Raw genomic sequence first — 19,754 nt, 5'->3', positions numbered from 1 at the left:
AGATTCTTGTGATTTGTAGTCTATAAAATAATGTATAATTAAGCATGGTTTAAAAATATATTTAATTAATTGGCGTTAGTCTGTGAACAGTATAACAAATGACAATACAATATTGAAATGCAATACAATGATGATTAAGTTCGATATGATTAAAATATAATATTGTAAAGATTTTTGAAGTATAGTATTTGAAAACATATTAAATTTTTTTTTCCATTTCCATATTATTTTTGCTGAGACTTCAAAATTGTATAGAATTTTTAAATTATATAAAAAATATATTAAAAATTTCAAAAGCTTTTTTTTTGAAATAATGATGGGTTTTAATGAAATGAAAGTATAAAAATGATTATTTGGAATATGAAATTTGTTCCGTTTTAAAAAATTACTATGATATTATATAAATTTTTGTTCATATTTCCATAAAATATTAAAAATTTCATTTTAGTTCAAAACTGAATACCCAAAAAATGATTACTGTGTGCTGTTAGAACTCTGAAGCTAAATTACTTTAAGGTTTTAAGCAACTGTTCTTTAAAATAGCAAATAAGTTAAATAAAATTCTCTAGCTGTGATGATGATAAATTGAGCAAATTATTTGTCGTTCAGTCGTGTCAGTTTCAGGCCGATTAAGTGCAGACAGTTAATGAGAACAGGTGGCAATAACTTAAACATAAGCGACTGTCACTTGGTTCAAGTTTGAGTTGAGTTCGTTTTTGGTTTGGCTTGATTCGGGGTCGAAGTCGGGTTTGGTAAGTTGTGGTTATTGGTTCGGTAGTCAGTTTGGCTGTTCGTTGTTTGCGGTTCGTTGGCTTAATTGTTATCAACAACTGCGTCAGGCTCATCATTATGCATGTGTTTGTGGAATGTGCATGTGTGTGTGATTCTGATTCACTATAAATTTATTTTCAATTCGTTGAGTGTCAGCTATTAATAATAATATTATTATTATTATTATTTTTCATCGCAGTTATTATGATGCCTTTTTATTGTTGGCTATTTATATTTTTATTCGCCTCGCCATCCTTTCCCCTTCCTCTAGCTATTTTTTTGTTGTTCGTTATCAATTGTTTGATTTTTATCATACAATTTCCTTACATGCTAATTAATTTGCCTGTCCGGCTGGCTAAACTGTGAGTGTGTGTGTGTGTATGTATTTTACTTCTCATGGCTGACTTGGATTTTAGTTGCTTTTCTTCTTGTGAATCTCTCTGATCGATGGGGGGGAAATTTAAATGCATTTCCACAGCTGTAAAAAATGTTGCTTTCATTTTCATTTCGATTTGTTTTCAGTGTCTGCGATTTACATAAATAAAATGTATTTGTTGGTTTATTTGAACAATTTGTATTTTATTTGATTTGTGTTTTTTTTTTTTTTTTTTTAAGGGATAGTTTCGTATTATAATTAATGCTTTAATAATTTAAGTTGTAGTCTTGTATGTACAAATATCTATAGGCTAAATGAAATTGTTGTTTAAATATTTATACAATGCATAAGTTATTCAACTTGCGGTTAATATTATTTCGGTTGTTTGTTAGTTTGTTTGTTTTTGTTGTTTTTGCAAAGAGTATCGCGGGTAGTTTATGTACAATTTATCGATAGTAATAATTTAATTAAATTTAAACAACTAAAAGTATCAGTCTGTTCCACTGCCCCAAAAAGTATGCTATGCTTTTTTCCTTTCGCTTTCGCTTTCGCTTTAACGTTATGCGTATTAATTTAAGTTTACTTTAGTTTAGTTAGTATATAATGTAGTTTAGTTTAATTTAGTTTAGTTTAGTTGCTTTGCCTTGCTTATAAATTCACTGGTCGACTGTCTGTCTGTCTGTGTGTCTGTGTGGTTACGCCCACAGATCGTGCAGCGGCTTCGTTACGCCGCCATCATCCAACTCGTTGAGACTCAAATTCGATTCGTAGTGTGTCAGCTCCGGCTGTCTGCTGTTGTTGCTGCTGCTGCTCATCGTGGCGCTGCTCTGCGTGCCACTCTCCAGACCCCCGCAGCCACAAAGCAGCTCATCATCCGCGTTGCAGTTGCAGGGCTTCTTGCAATTGTAAGCGCCGCTGCCCATGGCCAGCGAAGGCGGCACAAAGTTCGAGCTAAACGAGCTGGGCAGCTGGCTGCCCGCCTGACTCTTCACCGAACGCTTCGCGGTGGAAATGCATTCGCAGTTGTTGCCACGCAGCTGCTGCTGCTTCGCATAGTCCACGCTATCGTAGGCAGGTGCCTGACCTGCAGCTGCAGCTGTGGCAAGATACGCGGGCACCGCATACTCATGCTGGCTGCGACGATGTTGCTGCTGCTGTTGCTGTTGTTGCTGCTGCTGTTGTTGCTGTTGGTGATGATGATGCTGATGCTCCAGCGTTTTGGCCATGCCAGCGACGCTCAGTTCGCGCTGCTTCTTCGACAGCTGATTCATTGTATTGAATTTGCATGCAGCAGCCGCAGCCGAAGCCGATGTCGGAATCGGTTTGTAGCCCCTTGTGGCAGCGCCACACTCATTGATTGTGGCATAATTGTTGCTGCTGCCGCAATCAGCGTACAGCTTGTCCGCCATACGTGCAGCTCCCCCTCCTCCTCCGCCAGCTGCTGCCACTGGCAGTCCAGCCACGCCTCCTCCGACACCCGCCTGATACTCGTGGGCCGTGGCATACATATTCACCGAGGTGCTGCGCGCTGTGCCCAAGCAACCGGTGACCCGCTTGTTGTTGTTGCCCCGGCCATGGGGCAGCGGCAAGGCAATTCTCAGCTTCTGCCAGAACTTCTTGTCGTCCCACTCGATGCACGTGCTCGTCCTCAAATAGTGGCGCATGTCCAGGTCGATGTCACGTTGCGGCAAGTCGCCGTAGAGTATGAAGACAACGCGCTTCCTGCGCTTCACCAGCTCATGCAACGCACTCTTGTACTCAAAGCGCGTCCACTCGTTGTACAGAAAGTTCTTTGAGAGCACCAGCACGAATTGCTTTGCACTCTCCGCAGCCTCAATCAGCGCATCAGTAATGTAAGCATTGATGTTGACATCACGATAGTGCAGACAAAGCCGATAGCCAATGTCACTCTCTAGGGTGTTGGCCAAGATCTGATTGACAAAGTGTTCGTCCTGCAGACTGTAAGCGAAGTACGCATCATTGGGTCGCTCCTTGTCCAGCTGATCCACGGCGAAGCGAGGCGAGCGATAGCAGAGAGTCATGAGGCAGCTGCTCGAATGTGCCCACATCTTTAACTCATGGCGATAGCAAAACAGCGCAAAGATGAGTCCAAAGAAGCCAACGAAGGCGCAGGTGGCAACAAGTAGAAGTGGCAGCAATCCCTCAATCTCATTGGTGTGCATGTAGTGTGCCACACCATCGCGCAACGTGCACTTGGTGCCATTCTTCTCACGCAACACGCTGGTGGCATTATTGTAGATGCAACTGACGCGCGATGCATCGATTATCTTCTCCGAGCTCTGGGCGAGATAGTTGCGGAAGCGTGAAAGATATCCGCACTCGCAGCTCCATTGATTGTCCGCCAGACTGATCTCCACCAGGTAGGGATTCGCCGAGAGTTGCCACACCTCAAAGTGCATCAGGCGATTGCCATCGAGTCGAAGTACTTCGAGTTTCCTCAGCATTTGAAAGCTGCCATTGGCAATGCTCGCAATGCGATTTGATTGCAAATAGAGTTCACGCAGATTCTCCAGATTATGGAATTCGTTGCCCTCGAGTGCCACAATATGATTGTCCTCAAGATGCAGCACCAAGAGTCTCTTCAAGCCACTGAAAGTGGTGTTGTAAATATGTGCCACATTCGAGTTGTTGGCATACAAAACAGCCAAGTTCTTGCGTCCCAGAAACGAGTGTCCAGCCAACTCCACAAAGTTATTGCCATCGATATAGAGCTCTGAGGTGTCCATTGGCACACGACGTGGCATCTCAGAGTAGCCAGCTCCGGAGCACTCCACAATATTGGTGGACCACGTCTGGTCGTGGAAGCAAGTGCAATTGGTGGGGCAAGTCATCTCGCAATCGCAGGCATCGAACTCGCAGCAATGGCAGACGGCAAAGCAATGCGTCTTGTAGGTGCAGAGAAAATGCTTTGGCTCTGCCTCAAGCAGAGGAATGTAAGCTCGCTCTCGGTTATTCAACAACTTGCAGTAGATGGTCTCCAGATCCATAATGCGTGGATACTGACGAGATGTGATGTGATTGATCTTCTGCAGCCAATCAATGTTGCAGTCACAGGTAAAAGGATTCCCTCCAATGTAGAATTCAGGCAATGGTCGTTGCTCCGCCACTGGCAAAATACGCAGCGACTTAATGTCCAACGTAGTGATTTGATTGGCATATAAATCGACTCTGGTTAAGTTTGTCTTGTGCATAAAAGTATCCGGATCCACAGTAGTAATCAGATTGTCATTTAAGAACAACAATTCAATGGCATTCGGTATGGAAGCGGGTCCAATGCGCTGCAGCTGATTGAAGCTCACATCCAAAGTTTGCAACCTAATTTCAGCATCTAAACCGAAGCGATTCGAGAGCAAACTCAGGCGATTCTTGTGCAGATCGAGCCACTGCAGGGTGCTGGGCACATGACCATAGTCGAAGCTCTCCAGTCGATTGTCCGAGATGTTCAGCCAAAGCAGCGAAGGCATGTTGCTAAACAGTCCATTGATGTCAGACAAATCGTTGCCATCCAATCTGATTGCCTGAATGCTCGACGTCATTTCAAATGCTCCCGGTTCAACGACAGCAATGCGATTTCTGGCCAAGTTCAAGATCTGCAAACTGGGCAGATCCCTGAACGTGTGCATGGTAATGTTCTCCAGATAGTTGCCAATCAACCTCAAGCCATAAAGATTGCCAAGACCTTTGAAAGCATTCTCTTCCAGCACCGTAATCATGTTCTCCCCCAAGTCGACAGTGCGCAACAATCGCATATTCCTCAGAGCCAAGGGAACCGTCTTAAGTTGGTTTCCATTCAGATTGAGATCTTGTAGAGCACTGCAGTTCCTGAACGCATCCGGGTGGACGCCAATCAAAGCATTGTTGTCCAGTGAGAGCAAGGACAAGACGTAGAGACCATTCAGAGCATATGCATCCAGATACTTGAGTTTGTTGTGGGACAGGAGGAGTGTGTGCAGATTGTTCATTGGGGCAAAAGTATCTGCCGCAATGTTCTCCAGTTGATTGTGACGAAGATTGAGAATCTGCAGCGTATACAAATCCGTAAAGATCTCCGGCTCCAATTTGGTCAACTTGTTGTGCGAGAGATTGAGTAAAACAAGTCTTATCAAGCCAGCGAAGGTGTTGCGATCCGTCCACGTTGAGGTGATTTGATTGAAGCTCAAGTCGAGTGCTTGCAGCTGGTCGAGATTCGAGAAGAGCTGTGGACTCAGCACGCTGATAGAATTGTTCTGCAGATAAACCTCTTGAATGGTCTTTGATTGCTCCACAAATAGTTCAGAGGGGAGTGCCACAATCTTGTTGGAACTCAGATTGAGCACTTGCAAATTCTTTAATCCGCTCAAAGCTTTGTCCGCAATCATTGAAATCTCATTGTTGTTCACGTGCAACACGCGCAACCTGCGTAAGGTGCCAAAGCCATTAGCGGGCAGCAGCACAAAGTGATTAAAGCTCACATCGAGCAGCTCTAGCTCCAAGCTGCACGAGCTGCCGCCTCGCCTTGAAGCTGTTTCTGTGGTCGAACTGGTTTCCGTAGAGGTAGCCGACTCCTTGCTGCGATCCCTGAATCCAAGTTCATTCACATCCTGCAGCCGATTCTCGCTCATATTTAAAGCAGACAGCGCGGACAATGCACAGAAAATGTTGTCAGGCAGCGACCAAATGTTGTTTGAACTTAGATCCAAACGTTCCAGCTGCTTGGTCACCGCAAAGGCATCTGCCTCAATCTCGAAATTCAACGCTGGCCAAAGGATGTTGTGAGTGCGCAGCGTTAAATTGCGCAACTGCTCCAGACCATCCAGAACTTGTCTCCCCAGTTTGCTCAGCTTGCAGTACTGTATCGAAAGCTGCTGGAGACGCGCCAAATGGCCAAAGGATTGCGCCTCCAGGCGACTCTTGGCCATGATCTCATCGTTGCACAGTATGTGCAAGGCCACAGTGTGCTCAGCGGGAATCACACTGAAGTTCGTCGTGTCGAATTCACTGTTCACCGTGCGCAGATTGCAGGTGAGCGCGATTTCGGGCTGCTCGAGTCCGGCAGCGGGCAGAAAGTGGCAATCGTCGGGTGCATCATAGAGACCCGCTCCATCCGCCCCGTTGGCCAGCGGACGCAGTGTGCGTGGCGGCGACGCTGCCGGCTGCAGCAGCTGTGTGTTGGAGACGCCCGCCTCGCCCATGATGGCGTTCGAATGCGATTGCGTGTGGTGGTGCAGCGAGGGGGAGGCGGCAGAGGAAGCATCTGCTGCACTGCTCGACTGCGATGTTGTCGCCTGGCTGCTGATGCAGTTGCTCGATGCGAGCAGCAGGCAGAGCAGGCACAAAGGATGCAGGGATATTATTTTGGCCATTTTTACCATATCACTGAGTGTGTGTGTGTGTGTTAGTGTATTGTAGTGTAAGTGTGTGTGTGTGTGCGAAAGAAATCAGAAGAAACGAAATGAAAATCAATTCCACTTGCTGCCGGCCAAAAAGTCTGCGCACATATTTTCGACCCGTTCTTCTTCAGCTTCGTCTTCGGTTCGTTTCGTGTTTTGTTTTCCGCTCGAGTTAATTATAATTGGCGTGGCACAAAACTTTGCCCACAGTTAACTGTTACTTGCAGCCACATATTAATTTCGTTTTCATTTAAGCACTTGGTTTTTTGGGTTTATGGTTAGGAACCTTGATGATGAACAACACACGCCGCGCGTCACGATTATTATCACTGTATATTCTTTTTTTCGGGTTTATCGGTGTTCACGTTCTATTGGTGTGTGTGTGAATGTTTGCGTGCGTAGTTGTCGCTTGCGATACGTCTAGCGCGCACGTTAGCTGAGTGTCGACTGACTGTCGCAACGTGCGCAACTCTCACTTAATAGAGAGACCGACCAGCCACGATGTCGGTCCTCGCGAAGTTTGGTACCAAACGAATAGCAGGCAGCAGCCGCAGCAACAACAACTGCAACAGGAGAGGGAAATTTGTAAAAAGAGCGAGAGAGAGCGCCATTGTAAGCCATAGCCTTAAGGAAATATGCTCCGCTTGACTTGCTGAGAATGAGAGCACGCGGTGGCTTCAAAGAGAGAGAGAGAGTAGAGAGAGCGAGCGTGAGATGCTGCTTAGAGGTTTCATCTAATCGCATCAAACAGCTGGCGTTCTGTTTTTGCCTTTTTGGTACTTTTGCTCGTCGCGTCTCGTCTCCCATTGCGAGACGTCGACGTCGACTTCGACTGTGACTTCGACTTTGTCTCTGTTTTGATAATGAAAATATATGATGTGCAGGCCAGCGCCAATCTTCATACAAATGTAATTTATTTTTATACGCATGCGAGTATGTGTGCGTGTGTGTGTGTGTGTGAGGACTTTGTCTGACTGCGGGTGCAAGTGTGCGTGTGTGTGTGTGTATGTGCGACATATAAAAATAATAATTCCTTACATTCCATTAAATTACAATAATAATTTTAATTAAACTGTTTTGTTTGCGCTTCAATGTAACATCCTTTTTTTTTGCTGTCCTGCGTCGTCACATGAAATTACCGCTTGTTCTCGCCATCATCATCATCATCATCATCATCGTTAGGATTATGATTGCGGCTTGTTCTCGTTGGTTTTATGATAATTTCTAAATTGGGCTTAACGAATTCTCTCCTGTTTTCTCCTTGGGTTAGGTTCGGTTCGTCTTGCTTCTAAAATCAATATGCTGCACTTTTCCTTATGAGCGAAATGAAAAAAGGAAAAAAAATGAAATGCCCCAAATGATGATGATGATGGACAAACAGGAAGTAGGCAAACAAGGATATACGCTTGTAGACCGTTAGGCCGTTTGCTCTTTAACATTGCTCGAATGCTCGAAGGCCGAATGAGAAATCGAGAAAGCAAATAAATCTAAATGACGAAAAATTGCAAAACGAGAAATGTTTCATTATCAGAAAGTCATTTTTAAAAACTAAAGGATATTGATAATAATTTAGTTTACTAAAGAAAAGAAAAAAAAAGTGTAAGTTTCTTAAGAAAACTTTCAGGAATTTTAAGAATTTGGCAGTAAGTAAGTAAGATGATTATAGATACTAAAATACCAAATATTTTATAATAACTCAAAGACAAATTCTATTTTATTGAGGTTGACTTTAGTTCGTGGCTTATACAAATTTCAGATTGACAATTTTCACTAATACTTTTTTATGAAGCTTTGTTTTATATTAAAGTAATAGTATTCAAATTAAAATGAAGTATACTAATAAAATACTAAACATTGATTTCATTTAGTTACTTAAATGTATTTATTTGAAATTTAACTTATTTTGTTATCATATATCAATATTTATTAGACTTTACAAATCTTTATCTTCAATCGCTTATTTTAGATACTTATTTTATACCTATCTTGTTTGGAAATATTATAAATTTTATTTATTTAACTTTCTTTTTATATATGCTTTCTTCTAAGTAATGAAATAACGGGTAACAACAATTAAATGTAAAATTTTACAGAATTACAACAAACGATATTAAATTGTGAATATTTTTTAAATTACAGTTTATATGTAAATTCTATTTAGACTCTTCTAAACTTTATCTACAATCGCTTTCCCATGTTTACCTATTTTAAAATGTACTAATCTTTATATCTTACCATCTCTTTGCTCTGTTTTCCCACAGTTTGACCATCAAGATACTTTAAATAGTAATGCATTTTCGTTGATTCGCACCTTAGTTCATCTCAAAGTTAAGCATCTCATCAGTTGAGCTCTCTTTCCCTACTTGCCACTCGGGTGAAGGTGCAAGTGGCGAGTGGAAAGTGGCAAGGTGCATGTCTCAAAGAGTCTCAACTTGTTTGGTAAACACAAATCTCAGCAGTCTAATCAAGATGCTGCAACATAAAAAGAATGCGCTTAAAGCGTTTACAATCTGTATAAATGCGAAATGCGCTAAAATGCAAAAGACGCAGCAGAGTCCTGATTAAGATGCAGATAGGAGGCAGTAAGGATGCAAGGATAAGATTCAGCATGAGTATGGGAATTCAGGACACACAAACACACACATAACATATATCTTATGTCTGTGAAGTGCATCCGTTTTGCGGACAAGCCGATTTGCTGGTGAAGGACATTCGTCTAATGCAAAAGCCAATAGTCATGCACAATTCACAATTCACAATCCACAATTGTGAGCATAATGCTGGCGAGGACAAATGCGAATGAAAGGAAAGTATAAGGTAAACACTTGCGGATGTAAAAGATTATAAAGAGACACACACACAGGGAGACTAAAGATGAAGACGAAAAGAAGTTGATGGTGGTCCAGTGCTCTGCTTTCATAAAGATATAGATATAGATATATCTACGACGTTCGCTTTAAAGGACATTTTGTGCTCTTGGCAATTTATCTTCGAAGGAGTCGGTTGTCTTCTTTCCTGCTGCTGCTGCACTGAGGATATAAAAAATTTGTTTGTCAGTTTGCCTGTCTGACTGACTGACTGAAATGTCTTTTATGAGGCTGCTTCATTGTGTGTGTGTGTGTGTGTGTGGTGCAAAAAGTGTCCCTGTTGGAACAGGAAGCAGGAAGCAGGACTCGCATGTAGGTAAAGATGTCAACTCACCCAGTCGGAGGCAGAAAGTGAGAGAGAGACTCTGGCCTTGTCATGACCATATTTCTCTATATAATGGCTATTGATTTTCGCCTTTTGATTGTTTACATTTTTGGCGTATATTTTGACAACTAAATCGCCAGACAGCCCGGCAGCCAAATTGAGGCCCACCCAGAGACTATTGAGATTGAGACTCCCTCCTGCACTTTATAAATTAAATGCCAGCCATACAGTTATTGACCATTTGACTTGACACATGGCTCGATTTCCGGTTGTCTTTCCTTCCTCTCTGAGACTCTTTTATTCTGTATTTTTTTGTTGTATATATTTTTCTTCCTTTATGTTTTTTTGTATAACCCACAAGACTGCGGCCAGTGAAGGTCAACCGAGCAATTACTATTTCCAGCTAATAGCGACTGCAGTCCAAGATTCCGCTACCGTTTCAGCTGTCCCGGTTCGTCCTGTCTGTGTGTGTCCTTGACTACACTTGTTATACATGCACTGACTTTTGGCCATTAAATGTTGCCAAATGAGCGAAGACCCATTGACAAAAGTAAAAGATGTTTTTCTGATACTTTTTGTATATCTTATCTAATAAATGTAGAGCAAGGTAAGCCAGTTTATTTATCTTAATTGATCTTCACTTGTGCACACAATTTTATGGATTAGAAACTTAAAGAATTTGAAAATTACGCAATGTTTTTTAACACATTTTATGCTCCTTGTTTGCTTTTTGATAGATCGCTTTTTGTTGAAGTATATTTTATAAAAGTACTTCTACAAAAACATTTGTGAACCATGTTCATTTAAATATTTTTGGCATCATGCTATATTATTTATTATTTAATAAAATAAAATAGTTATTAAAATTATAGTAACTACAAACATTTTTAATCAAACGTCACTAAAAAAAAGGTTTATATTAAAATTGAGGTCGTTAATAGATTAAAGCACTAAAGAAAGTACATATATAATTTTAATCGGTTTGTTTTGAAAGCAAACTAAATAACACTTTTTAATTTCCATTACAGGATTATGTCGATCAAGTACTATATTCGAAACATACCATTGAGGTCCAAATATTCTGAAGAAGGCATAATTTGCCATAAATACATTTATTAATAATGATAACTATTTAATAACATGAGAATTTATTGTTAATTAAATTAATATCCAAAACTAAACATTGATTTTTTTAATCTAAAATTATAATTTTTCTACCATAAATTTATATTTATAATAATTTAAGTATATAAAGTATAATTGATTAGTAAAAAGTATTCAACTTGGTAATTTTTTATTGTTGTTTGTTTCCTTGCATTTCACTATAAAATTCTTTTTATTTGAGACACGCGCAATTCTATAAAAAGTTAAATTTTATGGTTCTCTTCTAGAACGTCTGAAATCGTGGGAGCTTATCTTATTCGCGAAAGAGAGTGGATATATCTTTTATCTGTCGGCTGTCATTCTTTCACTCGCTTGATGACTGTGCGCCCATTAACATTCTCAATTTGTAGTCCTTTTTTTTGCTGCGTGTTGAATCCAACTAGGCAATGGGCAAAGCCTGGCTGTAAGTTTTAGCTTTAGTTTGCTGCTAATGAGCAATTCATGTCAATTGCTAATTAGTCCGCTGAAGATTTCTATCTGCGTTTGCTGCTGACTTATCGTGCCATTTTTATAACCCAAACGCAAAACAGACTCGGATTCAGACTGAGACTGAGACACAGCTTCAGCTTTGGCCCAAACACAATGGCCAAGAAATTAGCAAACCCGGCAAAGATAAGTCAATTAGGTTTGGCTTTATAGCTGCCACTGGCGACCAAAACAAAAGCCCAAAGAGACCCAAGAGCGGAATGAAAAAAAGATAGAGACAGAGTGAGAGTGGGAGTGCGAGTGCGAGTGAGAGAGGGAGAGAAAAGGGCGGAGGAGGAAAACCAAATCAAATAAAATGAGGCCAAATAAAGGCAACAATTAATAAACGCAAACACACACAGAGAGCGCCCAAAGAATAGAGCTGGCAGCAGGACGAAACTGAGACGAGACGCTGCGTATCTGTATCTCAGCGCTGCGCTGCGCTGTTTAAGGACATTCGAAACGGGGGCAGAGCACCGAGACAGAGCAAACGCAGACAGTGAGGATTGTGGAGTGTCCTGACGTGTATGGGCAATTTAAGCTGGCATTGGACAAGCAACTGACAGGCCAAAAAATAGGGGAAGGGATGTGAGGGGGAAGGACACGGCCTGGCAGGATACGGCAGCTCCCCACAGCAGCAGCAGCAGCATCGCCTACTACGTTTGTCGTTTAATGCCCCCAGAGACGCAATTGTTACATTTAATTGTGATTTTTCGTCTTGGTGCTAAAGCAGCTTTCAGCTTTCATCCTTCAGCCTTCATCCTGCAGCCTTTTAGTCAATGTCCTGTGCCGTAAAATATGCAACCTTTTTTCCAGAGGCAGTGCGTCTCGTGCGTTGTTGAGTGAAAGTAATCCGAAATGCTGTCATTAGAATGGAGTCTCTGAAGTTGGAGCTGGAGCTGGCAACGCACAATTAAGATTGACTTGAAAGCCGCTTGCCTAATGCCATTGTGTGTGTGTGTGTGTGTGTGTGTGTGTGTGGTGTCCTGCGACAGGACGAGAGTTATGGCACTGTCGAAAAGTGGACAACGACTGCCCGCGTTTATCTCCTCGGTCATTTCTCATAATTTTGCTGCGAGCCGAGAATTATTGCCAAAGTTAATATTAATGACGTTGATGAAAATCTTGTCATTCGCGTAATCACGAAAAAATACCGAAAAAAAACCGTGCGAAAAAAATGTGAATAAAAATAACAAAGTCTTGGGAGCCAGGAGCACATAAATAAGCTAGCCTACTTTCAGCACAAAAGGCCCAAATTGATAACCGCCAAAAAGTTCTTCGCATGTGGACAAACAAAAAAAGAGAAGAGAGACTCTGAAGAGGGGAAGTTAAGGAGCAGAGGGAAACAGTAGGAGTTGAACGCAAAGTCGGCGCCATTTACATTTGAAAGCAAAAGCAAAAGCAAATGCCTCTGGGGCACAATGGCGACAGGAGCCGCAGCTTCGCCAAATGAGAAGCTGAGGCTCCTTGCTCCTGACTGTGCTGGTGATATAATTTTAATAACTTACATAATATATTCTTTTGTGTGGCCAGGCACATAATTGTTAGAAACATTAGGCAAATCATTAGCCCAGTGAATGAGGCGAAGCTGAGCTGCGTTGACGTAATTTGCAGCGTGTTTTTAACGCTTGTTTGCTTAGGCCAAACACAATTTAAGGAGTATTACTTACGACCATCAAAGATAAGCTAATATCCCCCCTCCCCCGCCATCCGACTGAATGCGGAACTGCAACACAAAACTGGGCCAAGTCAACTGCTTTTTACTGTCCCCCCATTAACAGAGCTTCTTCTCAGTCTTCCATTTGTTATAGTTACTTCTTCTGCTTCTGCTTTCCCAACTCCGAAAAGTGTTTTGGCCTTGAAAATGGGTGAAGAAAAACAGCTTTCCATCAAGCTGATTATAATAATAACTATGAGGTATTCTAATGGCGACAACAGATGACAACTTTCAGTTCAGTTATTTTACACCTCATCACAATAAATTAGTCAGAGTGAGGCATAAGTTAGAGTTTGTTTAATTGTGATGAAGGGAATGAATGAGAATTTGAAAAATGTGGCAATATAAATAAATTTGAAGTAAAAAAGGTTAACAACAAGTATTAGTAATAGATTTTGATTAATTGTGATTAAGGCAAAGTGTGAGCATTCTAAAAATGTGGTAGAAAGCAATTCAATTGAATTTGTTTATACTAATGCAAAAAGAGTAGAGCTTAGGAATAGTAATAGAAATATAAATTTAAAATAATAGTAATTATAAATCATAAAATAAATTTGCCATATTTTATGTGATAAATTTAAGGTTGATTCTATTTTCAATGAAACAAATAAGAATATAAAAAATTGAATGAATCAATAGATGTAGTCTTACAAATTTATGTACCATAATAGTTTAGATTTAAATAAATTTATTAATTAAAAAACAAGTTGGACTCGAGTATGCTCGACTGTGAGATACTTGCTACCGTTCACTTTGAATAAAATGCAAACTGTTCGGTATAAGTCTTAAAATACACAAAAAATTATACGAAAAAAATATTAAAATATACCGAAGGCCATATTTGGTATATTCGTTATATGTATTATGTTACAACATTCAAAAATATACTTAGATTTGTTATTTGAATATGATAAAAGAGAGACCATTATTATTTTCTAGTTTAGTACATTTTAAGAGCACTAATAGTATTTAAAAATATTAAAAATATCGTAAAAGAAAATACATTCTAATACAACTTCTATATGATATGAAGAAACATTTTATAAAAAATACAGTTCACTAGCGAATTTTCATGGAGAATTCGAAGGAAGTAGTTGCTCATGTTTATTAAATTATTTCTCACAAAAGAAATGTTTTAATTGCTGGGACACATATGTTTATATGCTTTAAGTGCCTTTATTATGAATAGCATTCATCATAATTCGATAATAAATTGAGAGGAGTGATGCTCAAGTATTCCATTGTGTTTGCAAAGATAATTCTTCAACTTCATGGGATTCATTTGAAATGTAGCTGAGAGTGAAAATGAAGGTTCTTCATTAAATCATTTACAATTATTTCGATTTCAATTCAAAGACGTCAAATGTAATTTCTTTTTCGCCAGGCAATCGAGATACGAATACGAATACAATTCAATTTTACAACCCTCAAATCGAAGGCTATCGATCATATGAAAATTTGAAGTGTTATCCATCAAAACACAAGGAAATGCAAAAGAATGTAAATGTGAATGTGAATGTGAGTGCATTGTGAATACTCGTTACATTTGTGTTTACGACTTCATTTCGTAGGCAAAACTCTTAGAAAATATAACTGAATCTTAACAGGTTCCATTTATCATTTGTAATTTCAGCTCGAAAGATTTGCAAGCTAAGGATTTTGCTTCTGCTGTTGGCTTTTGGCTTGTGTCTGCTGTCAAAGCAAACGCAATTGGCAGGCGCAGGATCAGGGGGAGGGATGAGGTCGAGGGTTTCTCGCTCTCTGCTGCAACAACAAATCACACAATCAGACAATTATTTTTCAGGACTATCGTATCGCTTTTTTGTTCTGTTCCAGTCTCTGCCTCTGCCTCTGACTCTGCCTTTGACCCAATTGAGTGCTCTCTCGTTACTGAGTCCTGGCGCCTACTCCGATTTCATAAATTTACGTGTAGTCCGTCTGGGGTTCGAGGTCCTTTCTGGGTATGTTTTTGGGTTCGAGGACCCGGCGACCGCCCCTAGCAGAGAGAAAGTGTCAATTTCCAAGCGATTTCAATCCAAAGTGCTCGAGCTCGTGTTATTGCTTTTTGGCTTTTCATTATTTACCTTCTATACTATTCTATTTTATTTTTTTTTTTTTTTTTAGGTTTTTACTTGTGGTGCTCGTTGGGTTTTTACTACGTGTACAAGTTTTTCGCAGTTGGTTCGCAGAGACAAAAGGCGTGAAAAACAATGCAATTGCATTGGGCCGAAGCAGCAATCAGTGTTGCTTTGTCTCGAGTCCTGTAGATTTCACACTGTTTAGCTTGACATTTGGCTGTCAATCAAGGCTTGTGACATTGTCCTGCGGAAAGTGTGACTGCGCCGTATGACAGCTACTATAATGCTATTAACAGCATGGACAGGACAACGCCGCGGGACTTCACACCAAAAACTCATTAAATCAATGCTCCTCCAGCCTATGCCTTCCATCAGGATAATGGAGTGAAAGACAATACGAATAGCGTTAGTTAAAGAAAAGTCAGTTGTGCAGTTGTTCGGAACCCAAAGCAAATGCTTTAGCTGTGCACCGCATGAGATTCACGAAAAAACAAAAAGCAGAAAAGATTCCAAAACTGCCAAAAGGAAAAGAGAATTTAACTGTGACCAAGATGGCACCATGTGCAAGACGTTTGGGTGTGTGAGTGTGCGTGTGTGTGCGAGTGTGACGTTAGGTAAATGAAGCTGAGAGCAGCGACAGCTGTTCGCCGTGGTGAGTTTTGGCTGTGCAGCCTTTGCAGACATTACAACAACTCACCACGCTCTCGCACAACTTCAATGCGCTCTCTTACAGACGAAACACGCTCTCCCACACACTCTCTCTCTCTGTCAGTCAATGCTCTCTCGCGCTCAGTTTGCTTCAGGCTGCTGCTGCTGCTGCTTCAGTGGGTCAGTAAGGGAAATTTTTTTGTACAACTCTCACTGCGTGGGTGACACATTTCTGAAGTTGGTTTCTCGTTTTTATGTTTGTGTTTGCTTGTTGTTGTTCTTCTTCTCGTTCTCGTTCTCGTTCTCTTTCGCTTCGGTATTGCAGTTATTGTTGTTGTTGTTGTTGCTACTAAAATAAGTTTTAATTAATTGATGCATAATCAGTCTAATTATGCTGGTAGCTTTGAGCACAACTATGAAGCTGTTTCATCAGCCAAGTCGCAAAGTACCCAAAAGGAAACTCAATCTCAATTCGAGTTTTTTTTTAGTTTTGTTGTTTTCTGACTTACTTTCCACCCGAATTCGATGTCAATGTCGTGCTCGTCCTTGCCCCACCTGTGCCACATCATTTCACATTTATTGACATCAATTGAACTGTTGCCCAGCTTCAACTTAAGCGCCATTCAACTGCAGCAAAATGTGGCAAGTCGTGAGTTGCATCTTTTGAATTTGGTGTGAATGCAATTTCACTCGCTAATTAGCAGCTCTTCTTCCTCTTGACACAAACAAGCTAAGCCCAAGGCTCAACAGAGTCTTGAGTTGCCTTTGCCGCTGAAGCTGCATCTGCCGCATGTGGCAACATACAAGGAATGCTCATAATACTATGTTGCAGTTTTTAAATATTAAAAAGAAACATTAAGTAGCTTCAGCTTATAGTCTTTATTAACAGTGAATCCTTTTTACTTTGTGAAAGTTTAACTTATTTTAATTAGTGTAATTTTTCTTTATTATTTTTATGTTTATTAAAGAATTTAAATAAAAGCACGAATAATAATGTATATTATTTGAAACACAAGTTTCATTTTAAGAAGTATTTTCATTTCTTAATAAATTTTATAATCTTAAAAATCTTATAAAATTATAATCTAAATTTTCGAAATTCTTTATTATATTATATCATCATCATGATAATAAATTTCATTAATAACTTTTTCATAATTTGTCAAAGTTTCATTTTAAAAAATATTTATATTATTCCTATTCACAATTCTCTGAAATACATTATAGAATATGTTATTAAAGTATGTGGAATAAATATTATATTTTCGTAATCTTTTATAAAAATTTCAGGCACTTTCAAAAACATGTATAAAATTTCGATTCCCGGTATTGAAATTATATTTTGAATTAAAAGGAAACAATTTTCAAGAACATTTATTAGAATTCCCATAAAGCATTTATTCCCTAATCGATTAATATTATTTTATATAAATTTAGCTAAACAAATATTTTTTAAAAATAACAAATATTTTGTAAAAAATTATTTCACAGTCACATTTCTGTGATAAATGTTGTATTTTGTATTTTCGATTTCTAATGAACTGTAATTCCCATAACTTATTCCCTAGTCGATGTCAATTTTTATATATTTATGTTTTGGATAAAAAATACTTCTTTTTTATAATAATTTGTAGAAATTTCTCATACTCTTAATGAGCTTTCAGTGATTTTGTTTCTTAGAAAAACAACTTACATTAAAATAAGCTGGAATTCCCATAGAGTATTCCCTAATCAGTTTCTATTTTTATCAAATTTTAATTGGAACATCTGTGTATTGCATTAAATATTATTCTAGGGGGAATTCTACGAAAACTGAAAGACTTTAATGCATTAACGAAACTATGCAAAGTTTGGCGGCGTTCCGCAATGGTTCTGTGGCAAGTTTTGGATGGAAAATGGAAGATTCTGCGCGTATGGAAATACGTGAAAAGCTGTAGCAAGTATTTTACACACTATATATACATATGTACATATATACGCATGTGAGCTCTTTCATCAGAAACTTTCGCTTGGAGCGCTCAGCTGTCGAGTCCCCTGTGGCATCCACATCTACATCCACAGCCACATCCTTCATCCTTTCGAGGCAAAGAGTTCTCAGTGCTCAGCTCTCGGTGGCGCCTCAATTTTGACACACTTTCAAGGCAAGTTTTAGTTTTATGCTCGGTTGAACCAAATAGTTGTGCGTGGTGCTCAACGTGCCACGCACTGTGGCAAGCAGCAGAGGCAGCTCTGCAACCGCAAATATGCAAGAGCTGCCCGAAAGGGGAGAAGCAAAGCGCCTACGAGGCAACAACTCAAACTGCAAACATCCATTAAAGTGCCTTGTGGCAGTTTGTGGAATCGTCTGGTGCGGCATTCTGGCTTTGATTTTAGCCAAAGGTAACACAAAGTAACAATTGTCAGTCCCCGAAGGGTTTTCTCCTCTCCCCCGCCCCACTCCCCAAAAAAAATGTACACAGTCAACAGTGAAAAGTGGTAAATGGCAAAATGGAATGAACAACGGGCAAAGTGAAAAGTGGAAAATGATGAAGCGCCATGGCAACAATCGAACTGCCAAAACCGATGGAGAACACAGCTTGACAATGGGGAAGCATGCCGCGAAATTTTTCAGGCATAACCAAAAGCAAATAATTGACATGAAAGCGTCCGGAGCCGCCAAAAAACATCAAAAAAAAAGTCAACGAGAGCAATTAGAACTCGTGTTTTTGGTGTTTCGCGCCGGGGGGGGAAGGAAATTAATTAAAATATTCCCATTCTCCAAGGCTGAGAAAATTGGGGTTGAGCTACCCCCGATATCGAATCTGACAGAGGATATGGCAATTATATGAGCACGAGAACATTTTTCGACTGCTCTTCAAAATGTTTAGCGGGAAACTAGAATTCGCAGCGCAACTCAGAGGAAAAACCACAATAAATGAAAGTTTCGCATCGCTTAAATTCCTGTTGCATTACTTCAAAGCACAACTAAAATAGCAGTGAGCTAGGCTTGAATCTTTTTTCGGTGCTTAAGTTTAACAAAATAAAATTAAGCAGTATACAAAAAAGGTTTAAGTAAGCGTATACTGTTAGCAGTAAGAATCAATTAAAGTAAATACCAATTAAATTAAAAGATTTAAAGGGAAATATATATTTATTTGTATATTATTTTAATGCTTAAGTTAGTTTTGCTACATTTGAAACCAAACAAATGAGCAAATCAGATATACCACAAAATAAAATCATTTAAATTTTGAACATCGACAAAATAGCTCTTACGATTCTTTATCTGAAAGGGTCTTGAAATGTTACTAATTTTCAATGCTAAATAAATAAAATCTTATACATATACTGCTATTTAAAGCACTTTATATTGTATCTCGAGTTACTCCTAAAATTTTTTAGTAATAGTAAAGAAAGTAGTATACTATTCAATTCTCAAATATGACAATTATTACTTCATCTTTCAGATAACAGCATCAAAAGTTCAAACTTGTGTGCATTAAAAACAAAGCTCAATAAAACAAATCTTGAGCATTAGAAATATTTTTATATGAAAAACAGAAATTAAAATTAAGCAACCGCAAACACAACACAAAAATGCAAAACGAATTGCAAAGAACGAAAATGAATATTGTGTTTTTACACATCTTCAAGCTTAATTTCACATTTAATACAAAAATTTAAAATTAAATTCATGTGCATCGAAATAAAATCGAAATTCAGCAACCGCAGATACTGCAAAAGTATAAAAACTAATATTGTGTTTTTGCACATATTCAAGTAAAGTTTGCATTTAACACAAAAATGTAATACAAAATTCTTGAGCATTAGAAATCGAAATTAAGCAACCGCAAACATAACAAAAAATCGAATACAACATACAAACAAAGGATCTTCAATTGGTGAATTTGAATAAACTATTTGATCTGTGGCATTATAATTGTTATGCTGCCAAATACAATTTGGAATGTGAT

At 39.2% G+C, this 19,754-nt stretch overlaps 1 protein-coding gene across 1 annotated transcript; it reads right to left on the bottom strand.

Annotated features, from left to right (window-relative positions):
- Positions 1 to 343: 343 nt before the first annotated feature.
- Positions 344 to 6,972, bottom strand: LOC132790947 (toll-like receptor 6). The gene has a single exon (XM_060799710.1). It carries the CDS (start codon positions 6,517 to 6,519, stop codon positions 1,843 to 1,845), a length of 4,677 nt encoding a protein of 1,558 aa, XP_060655693.1. The 5' UTR covers positions 6,520 to 6,972; the 3' UTR covers positions 344 to 1,842.
- Between the last annotated feature and the right edge of the window lie 12,782 nt (positions 6,973 to 19,754).

Source organism: Drosophila nasuta, chromosome 3, assembly GCF_023558535.2.
Source record: "Drosophila nasuta strain 15112-1781.00 chromosome 3, ASM2355853v1, whole genome shotgun sequence".
Taxonomy (NCBI): domain Eukaryota; kingdom Metazoa; phylum Arthropoda; class Insecta; order Diptera; family Drosophilidae; genus Drosophila; species Drosophila nasuta.
Note: the sequence above shows the minus strand (reverse complement) of the source record. Positions and strands in the feature narration are given on the sequence as shown.

Excerpts from the sequence above, each read along its gene's own strand:
- LOC132790947 (XM_060799710.1), bottom strand. The coding sequence starts at position 6,519 with ATGGTAAAAATGGCCAAAATAATATCCCTGCATCCTTTGTGCCTGCTC.